General features: G+C 42.5%; 1 protein-coding gene across 21 annotated transcripts in view; it reads left to right on the top strand.

Annotated features, from left to right (window-relative positions):
- The window catches only part of SVIL (supervillin), a 236,585-nt gene that overhangs the window by 140,810 nt on the left and 75,662 nt on the right, over positions 1–20,113 (top strand). For all 21 annotated transcript variants that reach the window (XM_073801745.1, XM_073801739.1, XM_073801744.1 and 18 more), the window contains 4 exons: positions 62–153; positions 6,355–6,412; positions 6,527–6,678; positions 9,900–10,575. In XM_073801745.1, the coding sequence (XP_073657846.1) occupies positions 6,405–6,412; positions 6,527–6,678; positions 9,900–10,575 (836 nt within the window). In that variant the 5' untranslated portion in view covers positions 62–153; positions 6,355–6,404. The remainder of the gene's footprint in view (positions 1–61; positions 154–6,354; positions 6,413–6,526; positions 6,679–9,899; positions 10,576–20,113) is intronic.

The following is a 20,113-nucleotide window of genomic DNA, read 5'->3' as shown; positions in this document are numbered from 1 at the left end:
TCATATCAGATACCAGGGTTTAAAATGACTTTAAACATTTTCTTAATGGAATTATTTTTAGCTTTCAGGAAGAGTTCTTGCTTGAAGACAAAGAACCGCTTGCTAACCACAAAAGAGGAATCGATGCTCAGCTTTTAGCTGCCCTCCCGAAAGGTGAGGCTTCTAGACGGTTGACAAGTGCACAGTGCGTATAAGTGTTGTGTGACCTGACTTTCTTGAAGGAGGCCCCTACGCTAACCTCCGGCTCTGCTCTCCTCTGTGTACCTTTCTGTCTCTTCCAGGAATCAACCTCAGAGTACCTCTCTTGTTGCATGGTTTGACCTCACCGTTCCACAAGTTCCCTCCTTTCACTTTAGGCGTCCTCAGGTTTTCACTGGAGGCTGGTGCAGAGGATGAGAGAGGGGTTCTAGAATCATCCTCACCTCATCTCTCTCCTACCTTTCACCTTCTCCACGGGTGGTGGGTTCCGCTCATTTGCCCATTTCTTCTCCACCCCTTCCCCCTGCTTCCAGCCTCTGATGCTTTCCAGCGCTAGGAAAGGCATTTACACTTGATATCTTTCAGCTCCCAACCGGGGTGCACACTGGGCAAGCAGTGCAGACTGCGTCGGAAGCATCTCTCTTCTCACCCAAGTAGGTTCTCACACATTTGGCGAATTCGTATTTTCATTGGACTAGACGCACATGCAGTCACATATTTGCATCAGCCACCAGCCCACTGTGCCTAGTTCTGCCCGTGGAATGATGTGAACATTACCTGAACTTTGTTTCTACCAAATGTAACACTGACGCAGGGGAGTACCAGCTCACAAGCTGTCTTCATCCCAGATGAGCTGTGTAACCCTGACTTCAGAGGAAACAGCTTTTCCAGCAATCCCACTCCTGGGCATATGCCCAGAAAAGAGGAAAACTCTAATTCAAAAAGATACCGGCACCCCTATGTTCATAGCAGCTCTATTTACAGTAGCCAAGACATGGAAGTGACCTAAGTGTCCATCGACAGAGGAATGGATAAAGAAGATGTGGCGCATATATACAATGGAATATTACTCGGCCATAAAAAAGAATGAAATAATACTATTTGCAGTAACACGCCTGGACCTAGAGATTATCATACAAAGTGAAGTCAGACAGAGGAAGACAAATATCAGATATCACTTATAGGTGGAATCTAAACACTGATACAAATGAACTTATTTACAAAACAGACTCACAGACATAGAAAACAAACTTATGGTTACCAAAGGGGAAAGCAGGGGTGGGGGGTGGGGATAAATTAGGAGTTTGGAGTAAACAGATACACACTACTGTATATAAAATAGATAAACAACAAGGACCTATAGCACAGGGAACTATATTCAGTATCTTGTAGTAACCTATGATAGAAAAGCATCTGAAAAGTCATATATATATATGACTGAATCACTTTGCTGTACACCTGAAACATTGTAAATCAACTATACAACTATACTTCAATAAAAAATAAATTAAAAAAAGAAGAAACAGCTTTGGTGAAAGGTCAGAATTTTTTTCTATTCTGAAAAAAACAAAACCAAAAAAAGAAAAAAAAGCAACAAAACACATGACATCAAGCCCAGAAGAAATTAGACCAGAAAAAAATAGTCTTTTAATAGAAACGAAATCCAGTTTATACAGGCCCACTGGCAAATTCGCATGTATCATGAGGAACTGAGTGGGTCGTACGCCTGGACACAGGGTGACAAAGATGGATAGTTGAAGGACCCCAGGGATCTGGCCCGGTGGAAACAAACGGAAATTTTTCAGTTTTCAAGTACTTAACAACACTGTCAACTGAAATGGAGGCTTATTCTGTGTTGCTCCGGAGGCCAAAGTAAGAAGAATGTCTAGAATTACAAGGAGGCGGATGAAATTTTGTGGGAGAAGGAAAATTCTGATAGTCCGTAGTACGTCGAAGTGAAATGCACTGCATTGTGATCTCATTCGTTCTGCATTAACTGTTCAAGTCAGGTCATAAGCCACATAGTCAAGGGTAGGACAGATGCCGTGAAGGGTTCCCACCTGGAACCCCAAGTATGAAATGGAAAGGCCCTTCCGATTTTTTAAGACTGTTTGTGAAAGACAAATTCAATTTAATCTGAGCCAAATGTAAAAGTCTATGAAGACGATCAAAGCAAAGAATAAGAATGAACAGCTTGATTTTAGCAATAGCTTAGACTTGACTGATTAAGGAAAGTTATATAGAGCTAAAGTTTTCCCTCTTCCTCTCTCCCCTGCCCCCAGTTCCTTGATGAATAATAGACAATATTAAGATCATAAAAATTAAGAACAGTGTGAGAGCCTAGATTCCTTAAGGTTCAACGACTTGGAACTCTACATATAACAAAATTTTAAAATGCACAAGCTTATTAACCAGTTTAATTAAACATGTTACCATATTGGTAATAAAAATCATGATTTTCACCAATCAAAGATCATTAACTTTATGTACTCACCAGATTTATGTTTCTAAATTAACAAGGCCTTTAAAACATGCTTTTAAAGTGTCAGAGTCCCTGTTCCCCTGAATTTCATCTAAATTCCCATAGTCTTATTTTACAGTCTTTACTGTTTATCAGTTTGGGCAGGCGTGGTTGCAAAGACCCAGGTATAACCAGTGAACTTTGCACTTCCATGTTTGTTATTCTCTCGGTCCTTAGCAATAGCAGGTGAAAAGTAGGAATTGATTATGACTTTTAATGGCATGGAGTTTCATGTATGTTTATAAGTTTACAGAAGTCTCTTCCTGTTCATTTAGTGAGGGATTTTTGCTTCGTGAAATTGAGCTCTAAAATGATCATGGATTTTTCTGTAAGGAACTTCCTTTAACTGTGTATCACAAACAGGTAATCGAGGGATTAAGACCCTTTACCTGTGTAAAACTTATCATATTAAAATAGATGTTCCATTAAGGAATTATGAAATGGACCAAATATATGACTCTCCTTTTTCTTAACAGTTTCATTGAGACATAATTCCTACACCATACAATTCATCCATTTAAAGTGGACAGTCCAGTGGCTTTTGGCAGATTCACATAATCGCGCATCAATCGGCAGAGGCGATGTTAGAATATTCTTATTTTCCCCAAAAAACCCCTTCTCTTAGCCATCAGGTCTCCCCCTCATTCCTCTAGGTGTGTGATGACTTATTTTAGAAGTTGCTGGTCTTTATATTAGTGGCCGCCATCCACGTGTAAAACTTAAAGGGGATTTACTCCTGGGGAAGAAAGAGAAGCCTTCAGAATATTCTGGATCTGGCCTAAGGTATCAAATGCAGGCAGGGAGAGAGCTGTTCTTGGCAGTCCCCCCGCCACTTATATTTCTTTGGAAGATTCTGCTGTACTCAGGCTTGGGAGACTGAACTCAACAATAACTTTACCAGAAAGCCTGTTCTCAGAACTAACTGAAGAAACCACGTTTCCTAAAAAAAGCCCCTAACGGAACCAATTATCCTGAGCATTGGTATTATATACCAATACAAAGTATATGAGGCAGTTAAATATTTTTTATAAAGTATTACAGCCCTGATGTCAAAGTCCCTTAAATTGCCTTACTTGGAAAATGACCAACACAAGGCCCAGCAGAAATAACTGAAGAACTAGGCTCACAGAATCTATATTGTTAGGCAAGGGCAGCAGCTAAAATCACAGGTATAAAGGGTACAAGTCTCAATGCACTTGAAAGCAAAGTAGAAAATTTGTTACAACAGAAGTTAGATCAGCTGCTGGCTTCTGTCTGGATTTATGTTGGTGAATATCACTGTTTTCTGAACCGTGTTTTAGTTATATACACATGATACAGCATACCATCAATTGAATTATGGCTTTTGCGTCTAATTTTTTCAAAATTCTTATTCCTTGTTTTGAGGAAACAGACACTGAAAAATTTAGAGGTAGAAAGGGCATCAGGCTGCAACCTACTCTTAAATGATTCAGAAAGATTAATATGTAAATCTGTGCGTTTGTATGCATGTGTATATACACAAACATATGCATACGGAGAGAGAGAAAGGGGGTAAAAAACTCAATCAAATGTAGTGACCAATGTTAACGTATGAAATATGTCTTTTAATTTTTCTGAGTCTGAAATTATATAAAAATTTTAAAGGAAGGAAACCTTTTGGGAGATTATAAATAATAATAAACTATATTCAGGACTGGCAGAAGATAACAATGATAGACGAGTCCGTGGTCTCTATACCTGGTACATGGAGTGATGACATGTTTCCACAGTCGGGGCAATTCCCATGATTTTTTAGTATTAGCTTCTTTTCCAGTGTTTTATAATAAACCCAACCAAAACGCGGGAGGGGGGGTGCCTAATAAGGACTGCACGTGCCTGTATGAAGGTGTTCTGTTTCCTGGAAAGGAATGAAAAAAGTGCACACACACACGTCAGCCATTGAAATAAAGCATCCTTCTCTTTCATACAACCGACATGTTTTCACATGGAATAGGTGTACCAGAGTAATGATGTTACATGTGTGTTTTACTAAGTTTGCTTTTAAATGGTAGACTTGGAGAAGGGAAACCAAACTCCAGATGTCTCTCTGCTCCTTCTTTTTGCCTTCCACACCATTTCTTTTCTCTGTTGTCTCGTGTCTGTAGGAGTGAGGCAGGTCTTGGTCCTCAAGAATTAATTTGTGAGAAAGAATAGACGGAGAGGTAACTTATTTACTGGAGGGATTTTTTATTTTCCTAGAAGATTCACTGTAGATTTCCACGAAGAATTAACAAGCTCATGGGCCCATTTAAAGTATAGCTTGATTTATGACCTTATTTTGTTCCCCAGTAAATGATCAGGGACACTGCTCTAAGCCACACTTCCTCCAAAGGCAGGAGGTACCATGGTAACCAAACCCTTGCCTTCTACACCAAACACGAGAAGCCAGACGCCCACCCCCAGCTGCTCTGGTGCCTGTGAAGGCCACTGGACAGACAGACTTGTGAAGCCAACTGTCCTTTGAAAACAGTCAATCCAGCTAACTGTTCAGGTGGCCGTCATTTAAAAATAAATTTGGAAAGATGGCTGGTATCTCTGAACACAATCAAAGGACAGTATGAAAGTCGTGTGTGCACGCACATGTGAGGTTTTGACTCACTAAGAATAACCACTTAGGGACTTCCCTGGCGGTCCAGTGGTTAGGATTCGGGGCTCTCACTGCCATGGATTGGATTCAGTCCCTGGTCGGGGAACTGAGATCCCACAAGCCATGCGGCAGAGCCAAAAATAAAAATAACCACTTAAAAAAATCCAGTGGAAATTGAAGCAGCTGAAAATTCAATTCTGTGCATTCGTACCCTATCCTGTGAGTTTCTGCTTTGCCTCAACCTTGCAGATGTTTCGTGGGCCCCAGGGCTGTCGCAGCTCACTGTTCCTAGGACCTCGGTGGGAGCTGGTCAGACGAGCCCTTACGAATTCACGTGATTGAGGAGGACATAAGGAGAGGGACCTCGGTTCTCTGCCAAGTTTGGCCATTTCTCCAGAGAAACCATTGTTTGGCGTCTCAGTGCAATATCTTTGTGGCCAGCGTCACAGGAGACCCTCGCAGCATCAGTAGGACGCTCATCTGATCTTCCAGCGTTGCCGGGAGAGTAGGGGTCGTTACATTTTCCATCGTCCACCTGAATTACAGCCAGGAAGCAAACGTTAACATTTCCTTCAGGGAAAGCCTGTAAGGGGAGGCATAGGAACTGGGTTAATCTCAACTGAAGTTGATCAAGGTGTGCAGTCACGCACCGTTAGAAACCCCACCGGGTAGTTACAGGTCTTTACAGGTCAGTGATGGGGGACGTAGGAGTGGTGTGAGCTCCTGACTGCTGCGGCTTGCTGGTAGCACTTGGGGGTTCACAGTACTTTAGTCTCTACTTTTGCACGTTTGCAGTTTTGCATGATGGAAAGCTTGAAATACTGTGCTAAACCTAATAAAACTAAAAAACGGTGAGATTTGTGCTGGCTGGAGAGAGATTCAGGGCTAGGCTCCCTCTGGCTCCCCTGGATGAAATAGAACTCACTCTTATTACTCCATGGTTTTACTTCTTAGACCAGCCTGTGACGTGTGTGTGTGTGTGTGTGTGTGTGTGTGTGTGTGTGTGTGTGTGTGTGTGTGTGTGTGTGTGTGTACGTACGTACACGTGCTCATCTGGCATCTGCCTCCCCCATTATAAGACAGTTTGCAGGAACTGTGTCCGTTTTGTGTATCACTGTTGCATGGGAGCCATGAACAGAAGTATGAGTTCCATAAATAGATGTTGCATGAACGAATGAATGAATAAAATGAACGCATGACGACTAAATACTGGACTATCTTTTTCTTCTTTATTGTCTTATTTTAGTTGCAGAATTAAGAAAACTCTTTGAACCAAAGAGGAAAGAATTTTCAGACATGAAAAGGTAAGATGTTCGTTGTACATAATTAGGAAGTAGAAGAGTTTGCAGAGCAGTGTCCAGTGTTGCCTGAGAACTGATGTCCGTGGCTCACCACGCCTTTGCTGGTGTCTTGCACAGAAAAGAAAGAATTGCCAGGCGCCTAGAAGGAATCGAAACCGACACGCAGCCCATCCTCTTGCAGAGCTGCACGGGCTTAGTGAGTCATCATCTGCTGGAGGAGGACCTGCCCAGATACACGCGCGCCACAGACCCAGCCAGTCCTCACATCGGTGAGCTTGTGGCCCGCTGGCCCGTCATCAGCCTTTTCTATCCAGCACTCCTGGAAAATGAGATGTTCCAAGAGCGTGAATTGTGTAGATGTAAAATGTGTATTAAATCTGTGGGTGTGTTCACACCAGCAGCAACACCCGTGTCGGCTCTGCCACACGCCCCAGGTGTGGCCCTCAGTGTCACAGCAGCGAGAAGTGGCCCCCCAGTTGGGTAATTGATGACCAGTCATTTGTCTCCCGCACCTCCACCCCCGCGCTCAGACCATCCCAGGGCAGGAACTGTGTCTCTCTTTCCACCTGCTCAGGGCCCCAGGTGTGGTCCTCAGTGTCACAGCAGTGAGAAGTGGCCCCCCAGTTGGGTAATTGATGACCAGTCATTTGTCTCCCGCACCTCCACCCCCGCGCTCAGACCATCCCAGGGCAGGAACTGTCTCTCTCTCCACCCGCTCAGGGCCCCAGCTGTCAGAGACCCTCAGGTTTGTTTGGGAAAGGTCTGAGTAAGACAGGCATCTCTTATAATAGGTTTAAATAGAATGCACAGATGCCCAGCACAGGACAGCGTTGCTTTCGGCAGGGAGCCTAGAAGAGCAAAGCTGGACCTCGAATGACTGGGGCTCTTAATCTCTGTGTTTATGCAACAAGCATCCTATTTAAGTTATTTTAATAGGTGTAACTTTAAATGCATTGTGTATCTGTTTCATACTGAACAGCATGTCAAACATGACAGCTTTTCCTTGGTTACTCAGACGTTGCTGTAGCATCAGATAATCCACGTGACCTTGGGAGAGGGTGACGCGCGCGGGGCTGCCCTTCCTGCCCTCCCCGTCCCTGGCTCTGCGGCTCTGTGCTGCTGCTCTTATATCCGGTATTTTCTGGTTCCTTCCTGAGAGAGAGATGCTGGTCTCCCTTCGTGATGTGATAAGTTTGCCTGTCTCTACAGTTTCTGGTTTTCTGCGGTCAGAAAACTAGAGAACTAAGATTCTTTTTTACATACGTGAAGAAGCAAAAGTAGACAGAGTGCCGAGATATATGGCCAGAAATAAACCCCAGTGTATATAACATGTTAGTCCATGTATTATATGATCATTGAAGCATCACGTTAGTAAGAAAAGGAAGAATTATTTAATAAACCAGTAATGGGAAAAATGGGATAGCAGTAGGGAGGAACTATACCCCTTCCTCACTTCCTACCCAAACCTAAATAAGGTCCAATTAATCACATAATTAATTTTAAGAGAATAATTAAAAACACGAAAACAAAGGTGAGTATTTAGTTCCAGCTGAATGGAAAAGGACTTTCAAAACACTGAAACAGCTGCAGAAATCACCAATGACCAGGTCCATTGACTTGACTACATAATAAATAACATCTGTGCTTCAAAGAAGATCTTTGACTTCACAAAAAATTAAGGAAGTTTAAAAATATCCATGAAGAAGATAAAGAGCTCATATTCCTATAAAATTTTACACAACAATAAAAATGACACTGTGAATCAAAAGAATATAGAGCAGTAAGCTTGACCAGATATTCCAGAGAAGAAAAAGATAATGATACAAGTGGCTACTAAATAATTGAAAAATGCATGCGTCCTCTTTTTCTAGTAATCAAAGGCAATTTTTAATTTAATTTAAAAAAATTTTTTTTGAGAAACAGGACATCATGATAAACATTTTTAAAAATGTGGAACTGGGCTTCCCTGGTGGCGCAGTGGTTGGGAGTCCGCCTGCTGATGCAGGGGACGTGGGTTCGTGCCCCGGTCCGGGAGGATCCCACATGCCGCGGAGCGGCTGGGCCCATGAGCCATGGCCACTGAGCCTGTGCGTCCGGAGCCTGTGCTCCACAACGGGAGGAGCCACAACAGTGAGAGGCCCGCATACCGCAAAAAAAAAAAAAAGTGGAACTACTTATATAAATCCAAAATAGAGATATAAAGATGAAGTACAACAGATACAGATAGATAATAAATTATCATGTGATTATTTGATAGTCTCGTGTATAGTTTTATATATTACGTATGTGCTTTCTTAAATTTTTTAATTGAAGTATAGTTGATTTAAAATGTTGCGTTAATTTCTGCTGTACAGCAGAGTGATTCAGTTATACATATGTATACATTCTTTTTCATATCCTCAAAGGCAAGTTGTAAAATTAACACTCGGTGTTAGTGAGAGCATACATTGCAGGTTCCAGTGTACATCGATTCAAGCTTTACAGAAACTAATTTGACAGTCTAGCACGTGTCTTAAAATGACGTACCTACTGGCAAAGCAATTCCACTTTTGTGCAACTGTCTTTTGTAACAGTAATCAGAAAATAAGATGGATTAAAAGTTAGAGTCAACTTCAGTGCCCAGGAGTATGAGAATGGTTAAATTGATTCTGGAATGCCTGTAGTGTGAAATATTATGAAACCTTAAAATGATGTCTTCAAAATAAGATTTCCACACTTAGAAAAATGTTTTATGTAGGACATTAAGGTTACATAAAATATGAGTTATTTTATATAGAAAAAAAGAAATCACTTATATAAAAAGAAATGACACATAAAAGACTAGAAAGAGTGTATAGAAAAGTATAGCAAATTATCCATGTATTTATTACTGATTATGGTATGTTAGTGATTATTGGTGATTTGGAGGTTAACCTTCCTGTTTTCACCGTAGACCTTTTCTACATCAAGCATGCAGAGGATAATTGGAAAAAGCCACTTCTGTTAAAAAAAAAAAACGAAAAACACAGCCACACCTGGCAGATGTTGACATGGGCCATTATTGTTATGGTTACTATCAGATCCTGTGTGGTTTCCCATGAAACCACTATCCATCACTCGTCAAATTACAGCAGTTCGAATATCTGTTATCTTTTCTAGAGGAGTCTGAACTCGTCCTCTGGCCTCACACATGAAACATTAAACTCAAAAGCAGAAAAGTAAATAAGGGGAAATAGGCACTGAACTAGAGCAAGGGCTGTCGGGACTGAGCTGTAGCTGCGGCCATGCTTGACCCAGCTTACGCAGCCCATGGAACGTCACGGCCTTTACGTATTTCACTGCAGACCTCAAACTTCCTCAGCGTCCCCGGTAAATCATTTTAGGCAGCTGCACGTAAGTGAGAAATCGGACCTTCACAGCCTGGGCGCTCGGAGCATATCGTGTACGGAACAGGGTAGAGTAACCACGTTTTATTATTTGCTTGAAATCTGTGTGTGTGATCTTCTTGTAGGCCAATCAAATGAAGAGGAAGAAACTCTGGATTCTTCCTTAGAAAAGCAGACTCGATCCAAACACTGCACAGAATCCTCGGGCATCCATGGTGACTCCCCCTACGGTTCCAGCATCATGGACACCCAGAGCCTAGAGTCCAAAGCCGAAAGGATCGCCAGGTACAAAGCAGAGAGGAGACGGCAGCTGGCAGAAAAGTATGGGCTCACCCTGGACCCGGAAGGCGACGCTGAATCTCCGTCTCGATACAGCAAGTCCAGGAAGGACCCTGAGACGGCTGAGAAAAGGGGAGGAAGAAGTGACCGCTCTGCTGAGCCCAGCAGAGATTCGGGCGCTTCCTACTCCAGGACCGAGGTCCCGGGGCTCAGGAGCTGCATGGCTGGGTCCAAGGACCACGCCCTCCACCGGCGCGATGGTGTTTCCGACACAGAGGTGCTGCTCAACGTAGAAAACCAAAGACGAGGTCAAGAGCCCAGTGCCACCGGGCCAGCCCGAGACCTGCCCCCCGCGGGGGAGGGCTCCGCATCCTTCCCGTTCTCCGGGCGAGACTGCGCCCTCGGTGAAATGCCAAGGTCCCCAAAGCCAACGCACAGCCTGCCCGGGCCGCCACCTGGGCAGCCAGCCTCTCCGAGCCACTCCACAGGCGACCTGCCACTCCCTGCCGAGGCTCGAGCCAGGTAAGTGCTGACCTGCAGACACCTGCGTCCCCTCTGCCACTGCTGTGTCTGGGATCTGGGGGTTCTCGGCGCTCTGCGGAAGTCTGGGCTCACCGCAGAAATAATGCGATTTATGGTTTTTTAATTTCCGCAGTCTCAACACAGGTCCTACGGAAGCAGAAAGCTTCCTGGTCTTTTTGATTTTTATAATTCTTGGTGTGTTCTTTTTTAAAAGAATAAATTGAACAGGTGTCATGGGGACACACTTTCAGGACCTTTTTCTTTTTTTAACATCTTTATTGGAGTATAATTGCTTTACGTTGTTGTGTTAGTTGCCGCTGTATAACAAAGTGAATCAGCTTTACGTACACATATATCCCCATATCCCCTCCCTCTTGCGTCTCCCTCTTGAGCCTCCCTACCCCACCCCTCTAGGTGGTCACAAAACACTGAGCTGACCTCCCTGTGCTATGCGGCTGCTTCCCACTAGCTACCTATTTTACATTTAGTAGTGTGTATATGTCCATGCCACTCTCTCACTTCGTCCCAGCTTACCCTTCCCCCTCCCCATGTCCTCAAGTCCATTCTCTACGTCGTATGTTCCTATTATCATTTTCTTAACTGTTTTGGGTTTATTATTGTAGGTCTTTTCCTTCTCTTGTGTTTCCTGCCTAGAGAAGTTCCCTTGGCATTTGTTGTAAAGCTGGTTTGGTGGTGCTGAATTCTCTTAGCTTTTGCTTGTCTGTAAAGGTTTTAATTTCTCCATCAAATCTGAATGAGATCCTTGCTGGGTAGAGTAGTCTTGGTTGTAGGTTTTTCCCCTTCATCACTTTAAATATGTCCTGCCAGTCCCTTCTGGCTTGCAGAGTTTCTGCTGAAAGATCAGCTGTTAACCTTATGGGGATTCCCTTGTGTGTTAATTGTTTTTCCCTTGCTGCTTTTAATATTTTTACCTTGTATTTAATTTTTGATAGTTTGATTAATATGTGTCTTGGAGTGTTTCTCCTTGGATTTATCCTGTATGGGGCTCTCTGTGCTTCCTGGACTTGATTGACTATTTCCTTTCCCATATTAGGGAAGTTTTCAACTATAATCTCTTCAAATATTTTCTCAGTCCCTTTCTTTTTCTCTTCTTCTTCTGGAACCCTTATAATTCAAATGTTGGTGCATTTAATGTTGTCCAAGAGGTCTCTGAGACTGTCCTCAGTTCTTTTCATTCTTTTTTCTTTATTCTGCTCTGCAGTAGTTGTTTCCACTACTTTATCTTCCAGGTCACTTATCCGTTCTTCTGCCTCAGTTATTCTGCTATTGATTCCTTCTAGAGAATTTTTAATTTCATTTATTGTGTTGTTCATCATTGTTTGTTTCATCTTTAGTTCTTCTAGGTCCTTGTTAAATGTTTCTTGCATTTTCTCTATTCTATTTCCAAGATTTTGGATCATCTTTACTATCATTATTCTGAATTCTTTTTCAGGTAGACTGCCTATTTCCTCTTCATTTGTTTGGTCTGGTGGGTTTTTACCTTGCTCTTCATCTGCTGTGTGTTTTTCTGTCTTCTCACTTTGCTTATCTTACTGTGTTTGCGGTCTCCTTTTTGCAGGCTGTAGGTTCGTAGTTCCCGTTGTTTTTGGTGTCTGTCCCCAGTGGCTAAAGTTGGTTCAGTGGGTTGTGTAGGCTTCCTGGTGGAGGGGACTAGTGCCTGCGTTCTGGTGGATGAGGCTGGATCTTGTCTTTCTGGTGGCTAGGACCGCCTCCAGTGGTGTGTTTTGGGGTGTCTGTGAACTTAGTATAAGTTTAGGCAGCCTCTCTGCTAATGGGTGGGGTTGTGTTCCTGTCTTGCTAGTTGTTTGCAGGGGGTGTCCAGCCCTGTAGCTTGCTGGTCGTTGGGTGGAGCTGGGTCTTAGTGTTGAGACAGAGATCTCTAGGAGAGCTCTCACCAATTGATATTACATGGAGCCGGGAGGTCTCTGGTGGTCCAATGTCCTGAACTCGGCTCTCCCACCTCAGAGGCTCAGGCCTGACACCCAGTCAGAGCACCAAGACCCTGTCAGCCACACGGCCGGTATGTGGGGAGTCTCTTGCCTTTTGGGAGGTGTGAGGTCTTAGGTGTTCTGTAGGAGTTGTTCCACACGTAGAAGTGTTTTTGATGTATTTGTGGGGATTGCCACGTCTCACTCCTCCACCATCTTGAAGGTCCTCCTCATGACCTTTCTTCTTACTGTGTTTCTCGCTCGCCTTTAACAACTGTCTTTTTCTTTGTTTTTCTGTGGTCATACCCAAGACTTTGGGGCGATTGTTTTTGTTGCAGTCATTTAAAGTCACCAAGCAGAAGGACACCACTAACCAGTTTCCACTGGGTCTCAGTTTAGGGTATGAAGTGTGACTGTGATATACGCTGAATATAACTGTGACATATGTTTTATAAGTATATTGGCACGCTAAGAAGACAGCTGTGTATACGAGCATCTCATTGAAAAGATCAGCCAGTAGGAGAAATCGCCGTGTCACAGGGTCAACCTATGGAAAATCAGAAAAGGAGTAAAATCAAAAAGTCAGATGCCAGAGAGGATATGTGTTTCTTTCCCAATTTAAATATCTAAATTTAAATTCAGTTTAGATACTTAAATCTAATAAGCGTGATGACCAATTAAAATGGAATCTACTTAAACATCCTACATAACGGTTTGGGGTAATTGTCTAGACAGACTCCGACATGTATTTTTTCAGTTCAAACAAGCGTTAGCTTTGCAGGTGAATTGAGGAAGGATGAGAACCCGAGATAAAGCAAATTTATTCTGGAAGAAAAAAAAGATGTTGGAAAATACTCCTGTTTATTCCACATTGGAACGGAGCAGTAAAGATGGTCGTCTTCACATGGCAGCTGTATGTCTAAAGCAGCTTGTTTTAGTTATTGAAGTATATTGACCTCAAGACCTGTCACCACTTGCTTGATCATCTATGCTAGAATATTTAGGGATATTAGTTTCTAAGAGAATTCAATAGTATGGGTCCTGATTGTATTTTGAGGGCCTTTGTCCAGCCTTTGAACTTAACTGCTTAAAATTTAGGGACCTATTGTCTCGTACTTTGAAAGGGAAGTCTGTTGTTTGGGAAATTTGCTTTTCGTAGTAGAAGCAGTGTTTTGGCGTTAGTTACGCTCTATCAAAGCAAACTCCTCATGGGCTGTGTGAGCAGGACAGACAAACTTAACATCACAGTTTGGTTACATGGGTTAAAAAATAACGAGGAATCTAACTTCTGAGTGCCATATCATGAAAACTGTTTATTATCATGGTGTCTAGGTTAGCCATCTAGATCACATATAGTAGATGAGATTTTGAAGCAGTTGTAATAATAATGAAAACCATGTTGAGTATTCCAGGTAAAATGACAGGATTCTTAATAGTTCTCTGTGAGTTAAAATCTCAATATTCAAAAATATATATCACTTAAAATCGCAAGAGCCCATTTCCCTCTAGATTATTTGAAGAGGCACGTTACCTGGAAATGTTCGTAAGCCTTAGCCTGACAGCGCCTTACTTTCATGGAAGAAAGGCTTAAAAGTATTGAGAAATTGTAAAGGAGTTCACAAGGAAGCACGTGCCTTATTTTTTTTGAAGCCACTCAAGGCATACAATTCTATGACTTACAGGCAAAGAAACACAAATCATTTCATACGTGTAAGGAAAATACCTCAGAGATATTTACATTAAAAAAGGATGGAAAATAATGTGTGACAGGTATGATGTTAAAATAGCGTTGGGATTTATTTGGCAATGATTCTATTTATTCACCTTTTAAAGGTGGATTTAAATGGATGAACATTCTGCTAGTTGTCCTTTCTCTAGAGCCAGGAAATTCAGGTGTCAGAAGGTCACTGTTGTCTCACTTCCACTTGGGGAGAAGAAAGACAAAAAATATTTTGTGAACTGAAACAGTAACCAGAGAACCCTCGGTGACCCAGTAACCATAAGTGAAACTAAGATGGTGTCTGACCTGGAAATACGTGACAGAGAAGTTTAGAAGATTAAGGAATGACCCAAAATAATTATCTACAAATAACAAAACAGTTGAATGCCATACTTAATCATGGATTTGTCCTGTCACTGAAACGGAGTATTTTTCTCACTGCTGTATTTTACTCTTCCATCACCTAGCTCTACCAGGATTTGGAACTATTCATCTCTGAATTAAGTCATGCCCATTCCGTCGTTTCATTTTGTGCTCACGAGAAAGAGGCTCTTTTTGTTTCATTAATTAAATAGGAATACATCACTCATGAACTATAACATCAAAACACTGCCCGTGGTGTCCTAAATTTCAAATGTGAGCCAGGTAGCGAATGCATGGTTTTTGTATATTCTCATATATGCTAACGCAGAAATATATGTACACACAGAATAACCATTAGTTCTCACACTGTACTATACTGTTTTTAAGCATTATAAGCTCAGTAACAATCTCTAGGGCAATATTTAGCTGAGTAGTAAGTTTATTTTAGAATTATTTAACGTCCAGTTTATATGATAAAGAACATATGTATGTGTGTATGTTAATGTATGTTTATATATGTTAGTCACAGGGTCTTCAGTTCAGAAACCCTGTTAGTTTCCCAGGAAGTCAGGTGAAAACATTGTTCTGTAGCAAACTAAGAATGTACATAGTAACAGAGTAGTATATATACACCACATTGTATATATGTGTGTGTGTGTGTGTGTGTGTGTGTATATATATATATATGCTATATTATATCAGTAATAGAGCATAAAACACCTCCCAACCACCATTCCCCAAATCCTGCCAAATCCTGTTAAGTCTGGGATTTCAGGAACTATGTTTTCTGACGAGGTGGTGTTACTGATACGAACCACTCTTTGTTACTTCAGCCACTGTGAATTTTAGAATAAAATTCAAAGGGATCGGGGACCTATGAATTATTATTCAAAAATTTAGAACTCTGAGCTCTATTAGAAATCCTAAATTCAAAGCTCTTGTTGAATTTGCTCCTCGGCGTATCTCTTAATAGTAAAAGCAATAAGATGTACCGTCTCGGTTCCTTCTGTGCGTGAAGGGACTCCTTCACTACCCCGAGCCCCACAGCTGCTCTTCTCCTGAGCATCTGTACTTCCCTACGTGACTGGAAAGAAGAGAATCACACCTGATTTCCTGGTGGTGACCTGCTCTGGAAAACCCTTGTTTTTGTTTGTTTGTTTGTTTATTACTCTACTGGGATCCCCATCACACCTTCTCCCACGTAGTAAACTGTATCATTCGTGGCCAGAATGATGATGGGGGTTTCATGCAGAGCTGATGCTGACCTTTGACCGGGGGCAGCCGCCACTGGTGATCTGATGGTGTAGACTGGGCTTCCCTCGCAGTGGAGCGTTGGCCAGGAAGATAGGCCAGGGTATATCCTCCAGAACGATCTGTTTCTGCCACACTGTGACGTGCAGACTCTGGCCAGCTAGGAAGGAAGGGGGATTATGCTGCAGTCTTTCTTTCTTTTGAATTCAAAAAACTTTTTTTGTTTTGTTTTCTTTTGTTTTTAATTTTATTGAAGTTTAGTTGATTTACAAAGGTGTGTTAATTTCTACTATACAGGAAAGTTATACATTCAGTTATACATATATTCAGTTATACATATATTCAGTTATTCAGTTATACATGTATATATTCTTTTTCATATTCTTTTCCATGATGGTTTATCACAGGATATTGAATATAGTTCCCTGTGCTCTACAGTAGGACCTTGTGGTTTATCCATCATATACATAATAGTTTGCATCTGCTCATCCCAAATTCCCACTCCATCCCTCTCCCTCCCCACCTCCCCTTTGGCTACCACAAGTCTGATCTCTATGTCTGTAGGTCAGTTTCTGTTTTGTAGATATGTTCATTTGTGTCATATTTTAGATTCCACATATAAGTGATGTCATATGATATTTGTCTTTCTGTTTCTGAGTTACTTCACTTAGTATGATAATTTCTCGGACCATCCACATTGCTGCAAATGGCATTGTTTCATTCTTTTTCAAGGCTGAGTAATATTCCATTGTGTGTGTGTGTGTGTGTGTGTGTGTGTGTGTGTGTGTGTGTGTGTGTGTACACATATATATACCACATCTTCTTCATCCATTCCTCTGTCGATGGACACAGGTTGTCTCCATGTCTTGGCTGTTGTAAATAGTGCTGCTATGAACACAGGGGTGCACGTATCATTTTGAATTAGAGTTTTTATCCCTTATTTCTGATCGTTTGGGCATCTCCCAGTGAGAGGTTTGCATCTAAAAACCATCTCCAGAGCCTGAAGCTCATTGTTTGGTTAATTAGAGAGATGCTGAGGAAGGCACCTGCCTCTGGACCATCTGTGTTCCTGGCTCAGCTCCTGTCTCTACCGGGGCAGGAAGGTTCCTAACAGAGACTCTGCGTCGGGGCAGAATGTCATAAGAACAGAGATCTCCGAGGATCTACTCTTTAAAGAGACCGCTGGGTGCTCCTCACGTGTCTGTTTTTGTATCAGCACAGGATGGCTTTCACCTTTCAGTCCCTGTATCCCCAAACATCAGCCCTTGCCGTGTTCTTCTAAATTTGGGCTATTTTTGTGGTTAACTCATTGCCGTTTTTTTCCATTTTATTCTGGTTTCACTGGCAAGTATCCATTTCTGTCCATTGAAAGAAATAAGACTGTGTCACCCCCAATACTAGCTGGTTTGTCCTAAAAATGCAGAAGTCTGCCGGATTTTAAAATGTAAAGTTGTGCCTGTGTGCTTGTGCCTTTGCACATTCCTAGTGTGTAGGAATAGTAGCATACATGTTCACCGCTAGTGAATACAAAGAAATCGTTAGCAGCTTTCCAAACAACTTGCAGCAAATAAACTTTTAGTTTGAATGAGATGCCGAAGTTAATAACTGTTCTTCCTAAGCTGAATCGTGTTTTATCGTTAGGAGCTGTTATAGAATTAGAGCTGGACACCCACAGGGTGAAACTAATGTTACTGGCTGGGTTTGACTTCCTTTTGGTGGCAGGAAGCACTTTTTTGTCTGTTAACTCTTAGGGGTTACAGGGAGTTAAAGCATGTCATCCTATTGTATACTTAGGGATACAAACCCAGAGCAACTCCTGTCCTTGACAGCTTTGGGTGAATTCTTATTTCTTGGTGATACAATCCTCTGCCAGACAGTTGCCACATCATTAAGAAGTTCGGTTACACTCAAGGTCACCGTGTCGTCCACAGTAATCCTACAGCCCTCTCCCGAGAGGTAACCTCTGCCCTTTGGAGAGCGGGCTCACCCCAGGACCCCACAAAATAGATATTCTGTGTTAAAGAATTTTAAACTCTCAGAACCAGAAGTAACCCGGGAGATTATTCAGTTTAAAAATCTATTTTATACATGAAAAAACCTCTGAATATTGTATGATCTATATAAGACCATATAGCTGAGTCCATGATGCGGTCATTCAAGGTCTCCGAATCCGTCAGAGTTCTTTCCATGACACGCTGCTGTTGTTATTAATGTCAGTTCTGTTTTCCATCATAGTGGAAAAGAGGTTTTGCTGTTTTTGACCTTTGAAGGTTAGAAACTTTAGGAAAGAAGGTCAGGGATATTATAGAAACCATTTATGTGGATTTACATAAGGTATTTAAGGACCTCATCCTCATAAACAAAATGAAAACATATAGTCTGGGGGGACTCAAACTCAATAGATATCTGTCCATCCACCCAGACCTCAGAAGTCTTGATTTATGGGTTAATTTCAGCTCTGAAGTAGTTTAAGAAAACTATCTTGTGCCAGGCACTGTGCTCTTGGGTGGGCGTGTCATTTTTTTTTAAGTGTCGGAGATATAACTACAACACGGTGAGGCTGATAAGGTTACACAGCTCGAGGCTGGGTGACATGGGGACACCAAGATGAGGTATTCAACCTTCTCCCTTGGAGAAGCGGGCATAGTTGAACCAAGTCCTTAAGGATGTGGTGAGTTTGCTAGACGTGGAGGGGAGGCTGCTTCAGGTGACCTAGAAGGAGGGGGACGGGATGAAGCAGGAGAGCCAGGTGGGGACCAACCATAGAGCATCTTACGACAAGGCATTTGGCCTTCTTGTGGACAGTACAGTGGGAAATGTCTGAAGGATTTTAAAACAAGTATGCTCGATGATGTACTTTAGAAAGATAGCGCTGGAGGATTGGGGGGGATTGGTCTGAAGGAGAATCGATTCCAGTCAGGGAGGTCACTAAAGAGGTGGTTGCAGTTACCCGGGCATGAAGTGATGGAGTCTGGTTCCAAGTTGGGCTTGGTCCTGTTTGGCATTTCATCAGATGATCTGGGAGATGCCAGTGATAGGGTGGTCAGATTTCTGGAGGAGGGACTGTGTAAATAAATTTGATGATAGCAAAAGAGAGAGAGAGGGGAGAGGGAGGGATGGAGAGAGAAGACATTAGAGGGAGGGTGAGAGAGAGAGAAGGAAGAGAACATGAGCATGGAGGCGAGAGAGCACATGTACCTGGAACAATGGCTGGAAACTAACAAGATGAAATTTAAGAAAGTCCTGTATTTAGAAGGGGAAAAAAAAATCAATGTACAAGTTCAGGATTGGGGAAACCTGATTTAATAGCAGTTCATGGGAAACAGACCTAGAACTTTTAGTTGACAGTAAGTCCTTTATTTGACTGCCAAAATGGCTAGTCCAATCTTAGGGGACATTAATGAACATGAACCGTCAATAGCACAGGTAGCACTGGTCCACCTGTGCTCTGCAGTGCTCAGATCACATCTGGGGATCTCATTCTCCTTGGGCTATCAACCTATGAGAGCACGTTCAGAGAGTCCACCTTCCCATCTGCCTGCTTTCTTGACCTCTCCAAGTTTGTATAAGCTTCTGTCTGTCTTAGGAGAAACCTAAGAGTCATTTTGGGAGTCTCTTACACATTCTCTGGTGCTTAGATTCCCGAAGCAGTCTGTTCTTCTCTTTATCAGACTGTCCTTTTCCCAGCACGGTCATAAAGCTGTAGCTTGAATTGGTGCAGGGAGCCCTCGTGTTACCAGGCTGGCTTCTGGTTGATGATGATTCTGCCAAAAGGGGGAAAGGAGAGAAAGAGCTCAGGAACCAGATGAGGCGTCTCACAAATGCAGCTTCAGCTGCACCTCACGTCTCAGGAAGAGGGGCATCTCAGTGCCCAGCATCCTACAGCAAAGCGGACGCACCCAGACAGGGATGTTCACGATTTTGTCAGGATGCCCCCAAACATGGCGCCTTGAATCTGGTATTAAGCCAGTCTGTAAGATGGGTAAGGACGATCTCAGTGATAGCATTGCTTTAGTGGAAGCCTTACAGGAAGGGTAGATACCGTGTCTCAGTCACTTTCCTATCTCCTTCCCAGCATCTAACACATACCAAGGGGCTCCATCAGTCATTTCTGAATGAATGTTCTGCTGTTTTCCATGTCTTCATAAAGTGTCAAGAGACAGTAGCAGTGCCACCTGAAACAGCCAATCATCAGCCCACAACGTATAAGGGACTTGCAAGGAATGTAAGTCTTGGGTCACTTCCTTCCTCAAGA

The sequence above is a fragment of the Tursiops truncatus genome, chromosome 2 (genome assembly GCF_011762595.2).
Source record: "Tursiops truncatus isolate mTurTru1 chromosome 2, mTurTru1.mat.Y, whole genome shotgun sequence".
NCBI lineage: Eukaryota > Metazoa > Chordata > Mammalia > Artiodactyla > Delphinidae > Tursiops > Tursiops truncatus.
This window is presented reverse-complemented; position numbering and strand designations above follow the sequence as displayed.